At 47.2% G+C, this 8945-nt stretch overlaps 1 protein-coding gene across 3 annotated transcripts in view; it reads right to left on the bottom strand.

Annotated features, from left to right (window-relative positions):
• The window catches only part of OCRL (OCRL inositol polyphosphate-5-phosphatase), a 66745-nt gene that overhangs the window by 27838 nt on the left and 29962 nt on the right, over positions 1–8945 (bottom strand). For all 3 annotated transcript variants that reach the window (XM_045295854.1, XM_045295856.1, XM_045295855.1), the window contains exons 13-15: positions 8725–8836; positions 7048–7157; positions 4547–4682 (exon numbers count right to left, since the gene is read on the bottom strand). In XM_045295854.1, the coding sequence (XP_045151789.1) occupies positions 4547–4682; positions 7048–7157; positions 8725–8836 (358 nt within the window). The remainder of the gene's footprint in view (positions 1–4546; positions 4683–7047; positions 7158–8724; positions 8837–8945) is intronic.

The raw sequence follows: 8945 nt of genomic DNA, 5'->3' as shown, positions 1-8945 counted from the left end.
GAGTTGTATGAGCCCCTAATAAAACGATTTAAGAAATTTTACAAATAATAATAGATTAGCATCTGGGGTCTTAAAGGCTTGAAGTGAAACAAGCAGCCATCCAACAGAGAAACAAGCCCACATGGACGAAGCACACCAGCCTGTGTGATCATGAGGTGTCACTGGGTCCATGTAACAGGCATCAGAAGCCCCTTCACAAACAAAACCATATGGTTGAGAACGGGGGGTGGGGGGTGGTGGGGGGTGGTGGTGGGGGTTGGGGCAGAGACCCAAAGTCCATTGGTACACAATGGAACATCCCTCACAGAGGGGTCACAGGGAAGGAATGAGTCAACCAGGACTCAATAAAGCACGGATGAAACATACAATTTCCTCTAGTTCCTTGTGGCTTCCTCACCCCCCACTACCATGACCCCAGTGATGCCTCTCACTTTGGACTAGACCGGGGCATGGACACAGCAGATCAGAGATTGAGCTCCGGACACAAACCCAGGAGCAGGAATGGGAATAGTGATACAAGACAGGTAGGGAGAAGTGTGGGGTGGGGAGGCCTGGAAGGGGGAACCGATCATAAAGATCGACACACAACCACACACCCCCTCCAGGGGGAAGAACAACGGAAACCACGGGGGGGAAGGGAGACAGTGGTCGGTGTGAGAGATGAAAATAATAATAATTTATAATCTATCAAGGGGTCACGAGGGTGGGGGAAGTGAGGGGAAAAGTAATTGTCTAGAAAAGAATGATGGCAATATATGTACAAAGATGCCTGATACAATTGATGTATGGATTATAATAAGAATTGTAAGAGCCCTCAATAAACAGATCAAAAAAAGAAAAAGAAAAGTCCGGTGAACTTGTTCTTAGGCAGTAACATGACAGATAGTTCACCCAGGCAAATGGTTACATTCAAAATGTTACAGAATGTTAAAATCGAGATACAAGCTCCAATCCACACTGGGGGAGACCATTTTTAGTAGACATGCCCACCTCTAAAACAATACTGCAGGCAGACCTGGGTAGGGTGCCACCTGTCCGAGAGGGGCAAGCCCATAGCTGTTCCAATAAGAGAGAACAATGGGAAGTTAGTGAGACAGCACCATGTCAAAGGTGATCAACTTGAGTGTGTGGGAAAGACAAGGCAGCCCTGCTGGGTGCTGGCTCTCCCGGACCACACTATGTACTATTGGTGGGCAAACAGAAACGCACCCGCAGAGGTTCAGAATGCTCTGTCCCGTAGTCACTAGTCACACATGGCCATTTAAGATGTACATCAAATCAAAAAGTCAGTTTCTCAGTCACATGAGCCACACACTCAGCACTCAACACCTAACCCTCAGCTAGCAGTGTCTTGGTCAGCACACTTGCAGAACATGCAAGCATCCCAGAATGCCCCAGGGCACAGCACTGGTCTAAAAAACCACATCCTGTACTCCTCCCAAGGGTAGTCGGGGTGGCTGGGGACCAGGGGGATAAGCCACTTACATGGGAGTAGGGACCAGAACACGCATGCACTAAAGAACTTCGGCCCTCTCTGTACAGATTGCTAAAAAACTTTTGTTTTTTAATTTTAGAAAAAAAATTTCAATTCCTGTGTGATATGAAAATTCTTTTTAAAAATTTTTATTTTGATATGAAAATTCTTACAAACAAAAAGGGTAGCCTTTATCAAAGATATCCAAAGTAAAACAGGAAACCTGACAGTTTCAAAAAGATCTGACTGGAAGTACTGGGAGATTCTTCGGGGCTTCAAATAGTGTGGAATCAAAGGGCAATGGAATTCTACAAAAATGTCGAAGCCCCCTCTGGTGGACACCCACTGCCAGTGAGTAGATTCCAACTCACAGCGTCTCTGAGGCTGTAAAGCTGTGGAGGAGCAGATGGCTTCCTCTTTCGTGTGCATGGAAAGGCTGATGGGTTTGAACTGCTGGCCTTGTAGTTTGCAGCTGAGTATGTAGCCACTGTTCCATCAGGGCTCCTCCTCACCTGAATGAAGTATTTAGAACTAGTCCCTTGATGCCGAAAATCTTATCACTGTGAATGAGGGGGAGTGCAGAGTAGAGACCCAAAGTCCATCTGTAGACAACTGGACACCCCCCTCACAGAAGCAGGATGGGGAGGAGACGAGCCAGTCAGGGTGTGGGGTAGCAACGATGAAACATACAACGTTCCTCTAGTTCTTTAATGCTCCCCCCCCCCCCCCACTATCATGATCCCAATTCTACCTTGCAAGTCTGGCTAGACCAGAGGATGCACACTGCTACAGATAGGAGATGGAAATACAGGGAATCCAGGATGGATGATCCCTTCAGGACCAGTGGTGTGAGTGGCAATACCGGGAGGGTGGAGGGAGGGTGGGGTAGAAAGGGGAAACCAAATACAAGGATCTACATATAACCTCCTCCCTGGGGGACGGACCATAGAAAAGTGGGTGAAGGGAGACATCGGACATTGCAAGATATGAGAAAACAATAATAATTTAAATCATAACACATTATAAATTATCAGGTGTTCGGGGGAAGGGGGAGCAGGGAGGGAGGGGGAAATGAGGAGCTGATGCCAGGGGCTTAAGTGGAGAGCAAATATTTTGAGAATGATGAGGGTAATGAATTACAAATGTGCTTTACACGATTGATGTATGTATGGATTGTGATAAGAGTTATAGGAGCCCCTTAATAAAATGATTTTTTTAAAAAGGACACTATGATAGTTTTATTTTCATTTCCAATTTTACTTCAGAGCCATATGTCTGTAACACAAGAGCCGCATATGGCTCTCGAGCTGCAATTTGGTGAGCCCTGCACGGAAAGGAGCATCTGATGATCTATTTAGCTGGGATGTTCTCTGGAACTCCAGAGGCATTATGGGCTGGTGTGGAAAGAGCTCTGGCCTGTGAGTTAAACAGACTTCAGATCTGAATCCCAGCTCTGTGTCCAGCTGAATGCTCTACAAGTAGTCATTGAAACGTGCCAGCTCCCCAGTCACTTGCCCGTTACATGGGCAGTGCTTAATGTGTGCAGTGCTGTTGGAAGGCGTGCATCAGATGCCTGCAGACTGCCTAGCAGAGTCCCTGGGCTGGCACACTGGCTGCCACTGGAGGAACACTGACTACTATGAGTCATGATCATTGTTCAAATGTCAAAATGGGCAAGAGTCAAATCAGGACTCTTGCTAAAACTAAAAACCTCTTCTGAGGCCAAGAACGCATGTTTTACTTCAAGGCAAAGTTCTCCAGTTATTCCTTTTGAAAACAAGAGCAGGCCAACCCGGCATGCTGGTCACATCTGTCTCAGCAACCAGCGGCAAGATGTAGACTCTACCATACTCTTCACCCATTGGAACTCTGCCACCCTCTGAAGCGGGTACCGTTGGCACCCCGATTTTACAGTGGCCAACAGGGGACTGAAATCCAAGCAGTGTGATTATAAATCCCACCCTATGAAGTGCTGCATGCATGCCACCAATTCTGCCAGGCTACCTGCCTTGGGCCCAGAAGATCCCTAAGAAAGAAGCTGTGTTGCCAAGCTGGCTGTAATACACTGGCCCAGGAAGGTTGGAGGCAAGGCCCTGGGTCCTGGTAGCACATAGGTAGAAAATGCAATGGGAAACAATCAAGTTGGTCAACAGAGACACAAAAATTAAATGACTGGACATTAACCCAGCCTAGGATGTAAGAGATCTGAAAAAGGGTGGGGGTGGGGGGACCCTTTTGTTCCTGATGAAAAGACTCCATGGCTCTTATGGAGGTGACAAACACCTGGTTGTATTTGAACACACACCAATCTGTCTCTTTATTCCTGCTCTGTTCACTCTCCCCTCCTCGTCCCCTAAGCCTCTCCTCCCTACTACCAGCCTAAGAAAACAAAACCAAACTCATTGCCATCAAGGCGATGCTGACTCACAGAGACCCGATAAAACAGGGTCTAACTGTGCCTCTGAGTTTCTGAGACTGTTTGCGGGAGTGGAAAGCCCTGTCTTTTTCCGATGGAGCAGCTGGTGGTTTCAAACTGCAGACCTTGCGGTTCACAGCCCAACACATAACCACTAGACCGCTAACTGCCAGCTTTAAGAAGCATCCTTCAAAACGGTGTTTCCCAAACCCACTGGGGAGCAGTGGAAGGATCCAGGGAGCTGCAAAAGCAGACACCCACACTGTATCGTGGAGTGTGGGCTGTAATACAAAGGTTTTTCATTGCTGGGGGTGCTGGGTATAATTCTTTTTTTTCTGAAAAGGGGGCGGTAGGCCAAATCAGTTTGAGAACCTATGCTTTCAAAGCTAGCCACTAGTCTGCCTTACGCATAATGACTTCAGCAGGTTAAGGTTACTCCCCACCATTTGAACAATCTAAGAAGCGAGCGCCTCAACAAGAGGCCTCGGGAGTATTTGGGTGGGCTGAGGGCACTAACTTCTCAATGCTGCAAGTGATTATTTGGTTATGGGAACCCTTTGGGCTCACTGAATTACTGCTTTTTGGTCAGACTACACCAGGCACCAAAGAATAGATATTTAGCATGAAAGCAAATGAATGAACAAACAAACTTTTACCCCAATATGGAAGAGCGCGCTAACAGGCTTGTGGTCGCTGGTTTTCAGTTCCATGTGACTTCGGTAATGCAGTTGGTTAACATTTGCTCCTCTCCAAAGAATTCGGTCACACCAGGCTGGAACCCGACATTTTCCACTACGAATAAAGAAATGAGTTAGACACAGGACAAGGGTCAGACCACACAAGAAGGTGAGAGCCCCGCACAGTGGCTCAGTCCTTGGTCAGACCCTCCTGTTAGACCAAGGGAAGTTTACAAAGCATTGCTACTGGGGACCTAGCACATAGATACATGAGTTTATTCCAAACACAACATGCAGGCAGGTTGTCTCAGTCATACACACGGTTTTGCCTCGTTTGGGTGCCTTCAACCACCAAGGTCCAATCATAACAGTGGTTTCCAAGTGGGGCTGCTGGGCCAGTTACGTTCAGGGCAGAGAGGTTAGCTCATAAGGTGATGGAAACTGTCTGGGGATTCCAAAAGGGGTCATCTTGATAGATTTTCTCAATGACACAGGGCTTGTTCAGAAGTTTCAAGAAAATGGAAAACTTCACCGGTGAGAAAAAAAAGCCAGGCAAGTTGTACTGAAGAATTCCCCCACCTCTACCCCTATCATAACATGCCTGTTCATTCTTGGAGGGCAGCCAGGGCTGTCCGCGGAGAACCCCTTGGGGAAACCTTACCCCAACTGCCCCACAGCCCTGATCTTGCCCCATCCAACTGCTTTGTACTGCCCAAACTCAAATATTTAGAAGGAACACAATTTGAGCCCCTTGAGGATGCCGAGACGGCCGCTTTGGATGGAATGTAACTCGCGGGATGTAGACTTCTTCAGGGAAGGGTTAGAGAAACAGAATCACTGCCTGCAGAAGTATACACACCTGGATGGAGTCTGTGTTGAGAAGCAAGCCCTTCACATTTTGAGATTTTTGGTTTGATAAAGGTTCCACCAATGCGGTAGGAACACTTTCTGGCTTACTCGTGTATTCTCTCATAGAACCAGCTACTTCTCCTTCCCCAGCCACCCTGCTTCTGGCTAGGAGAGCGCCTAGTGACAGTTCTGTAAGCAGCAGCACCCTGTACACCTAAAGCCAGACTGTGACACAAACACCAGTCGTTCAGCACTTGGCCTCGAGTCAGGTCCACAGTGTATAGAAGCTGTGGGTGTCACCTTTCCTTTGTTGATCAGCAGCCTCTGAGCACAGGGATGTAGGCAAAATCCTCCCTGGCCCACTCCTAGTGCTCTCAGAGCATAAGGGAGCTAAAGACCCCTGCAGTCAGCCAGTCGGACACTATTCGAACCCAAGAGAGCCATTTTAGGGAGAACATAAAAGAACCCCAGACCCGCTGCTGGTGAGCGGATCTTTACTCATTGTGGACCCTGTAGGGCAGAGTAGAACTGCTCCGTCGGGTTGCCAAGGCTGTCAATCTTTATGGGAGCAGACAGTCTCTTTCTCCTGCCGAGTGGCTGATGGGTTTCAACCACTGACCTCCTGGTCGGCAGCCCGGTGCTTAACCCACAGCACTACCAGGGACCCTTCAAAGACAAACTGCTACCAGGGCCCTACTGGCAGAGGGATACCACTGGGAGGTTTGGGGAACAGTTGCTGGCTGTAGTGGAGGTGGCATCCAGGTGACGGTACTTTTAATGGCTCCCCAGGAAATTCTAACAGGTCCTTAGAATCGGGGGACACTATGCTAGAAGGGTCTGTCATAGACTTTTGAGGGTTTGCACTGTCTTGTCTCTTGAACTCAATAGCTGAGAAGTAGTTGGGGGTGTGAAGTGGGCAGAATAGAGCAATAGGTAAAGAACTGTTGTTAGGGGTCACAGAGTCAGTTCTGACTCATCGTGACCCTATGCACAACAGAATGAAACACTGCCCGGTCTTGTGCCATTCTCACAGTAAGGTACTATGGGTAGCCTGGAAAACTTCGCCAGCTCTGACATGTACGTACCCCATTCCTAAAACAAGCCACCAGGGAGTATGCATGAGCAACTGTTGCATTCTTCCCGAAACCAAAAATATCACACACACACATACACCCCTCCCCTATCGGCCCCAAGTCTTCAGACTACCAACCAATAGCTTAGATATCTAGCAAAGAACGTCTGCCTCAGGCCTTGAGCACTTGGCAGAATTATCTCTATGGTATCAAACGGACAGCATCAACTTGAAAGATTGGACGGGAACCTCGAAGTGATGCAAATGGGGGAGGAACAACTCAGAAAGGGAGAGTGAGCCTGAGGGAGCACCTCCCAGATTGCCATTACTGTCACTGAATTGTACCCGGTGGATTGTGAATGCTTCCATATGTATATTCTTAACCACAAACTTCAAAAACCAAAGCAACCCCCCTCCTCTGGAAGAGTGCTGAGCCACCGGGCTGTTAGATCTGCTGGGGGCATGACCTAAAAAGCTGCTAGGCCCTTATCACTTATGCAAGGACAGCAAAAAGACCAGGCCTTCACAGACTCTATGAGAAGGTTCTTAGTGACTTTACCTGGAATCCCATCGGTCGGTTTTTGAGTCATACTTGTAAGTGGGAATAAACTTGATTTGCCCTTCTATGAAGTCAGCAAAAGCTTTTTTCTGTGTCCGCTGAATATTTAACTAGAGATAAAAAAGCAGCAACAGGTGAGCAGGGCAATACCATATCATAGAATTGAAAAGCAGGTCGCTCGGGTTCCCATTCCATTCCTGTCTCTGATTCCACAGATTTTACGACAGTGAGACTGCTAGAGCTTATGGATGAAATGCTGGCTTTCCAAGTGGCATCTAAACTCCCATGCACATGGGATGCTCACCACAAGCACATCACCACCTTTTAGCGCTAACGGTGCTCGGGGTAATGGGAAAATGACATCTGAATCATCGAGGGTTCCCCCAAAAGCAGGCTGGACCCACTGAGCACCGTTTTTAAAAAGCACACAAATGGTGAACGGATAATCACAAAAGCCAGACGCAGTGAGTAGTTAAGAGAGTGGTTTGAAGCTATCCTTAATTCGAATGTTTTAGCAGCGTTATTTGTCAGCACTTATTCCAACTGTGCCTTTTTTGAAGGCAGGAAGGAGGAAGAAATGCCAAGAAACGAGTCTGCCAACCTCAGTGGGCAGGGACACAAGCGTGAGAGGAGGCTCACTACCAGAGCCAGCCTACTGGAGAACACCTGAGTCTCAGCGCCCAAAGGTCAGACAGATTCACATGGGGATTGAACATTTGAATCAAGTCATAAATGTGTCTGTCCCCAATAAGCATTGATTTTGACTAGACAGTAGCCACACGCTGCAGTAAGAATTCAAGTTTCATGCCAGCTTTTGAGGCAAATGTACTTACCCCTAATATATGGAAAACAAAAAGCAAAATAAAAACAACCCCCCCCAAACTCAGGTCATCAAGTCAATTCTGACTCATAGTGACCCGATAGGGCCGAGTAGAACTGCCCCTGTGGGTTTCTGAGACTGTTAATACTTTACAGGAGTAGGAAGTCTCATCTTTCTTCTGTGGAGCAGCTGGTAGTTTCAAACTGCTGACCTTGTGGTTAGTAGCCCAAGGTGGAACCCATTACACCACCAGGGCTTCCTCTATGGGAAAAAAGATTCTTGAATGGCAGGCTGTTTATAAATGCTATAGCATCAAGGATTTCCCCACAGGCTTAACATCTCTTAACATCACCTTAGCAAGCCTCAGTGTAGCAATCCGTTCCCATTAGGCCCATCACCTGTGCTGTTTATCCCAGACAAATGTCTGTGTTTCCCAATCTCCTCATGGGACCTCCCTCTTTTACCTCCAAGCTGTTGCTTGCTGGCCAAGTAATCATACAATATATTTTTCCTCCTTCCAGCTGCCAAACCACATCAGCATCACTGAAGGCCCATTTCCTCCAGGAAGTGTTCCCCAATTAACCCCACCCATTCTCCAACTTCTCTAAATGTCTGGCCACATTTCTGGATACAGACCTAGCTGAGCAAGTTATTGTAATCACTTTTTAGCATTCATAATCTCCCAGTCTAAGACTTACCGTGTGTTAAGTATCTAGTCATGTGGTTTCAGCAAGACCATTAAGATCTTACCATCTTTTCCTGGAGGAAGACACATACGTTCCTCCTGCCGGCCTCACAAACCTAACCATCTCATCGGCTGTCTGGGACAGTTCCCGTAACATGAAAACGTCACTCACCTGGTCGAATTTCAGGAGTCTCGGCAGGTCATTCTTACTAATAAGACTTTTCACTTCATTGGCATCAGGCATGCACAGTCTATAGTTCAAATCTCCCAACCAAATGACAACACTGAGAACCAAGAAATAAAGGCACAGAAATAGCAGTAATTAACACTAAAACCACAACAACAAATAAGTCAACCAGAGAAGGAGGAAGAGAATAAAAAATGGCTAACTTA

The sequence above is a fragment of the Echinops telfairi genome, unplaced genomic scaffold, assembly GCF_000313985.2.
Source record: "Echinops telfairi isolate 266 unplaced genomic scaffold, ASM31398v2 ScPeMD7_6080;HRSCAF=6971, whole genome shotgun sequence".
NCBI classification, from domain to species: Eukaryota; Metazoa; Chordata; class Mammalia; order Afrosoricida; family Tenrecidae; genus Echinops; species Echinops telfairi.
The sequence above is the reverse complement of the archived record's forward strand: the minus strand, read 5'-3'. Positions and strand labels throughout refer to the sequence as shown.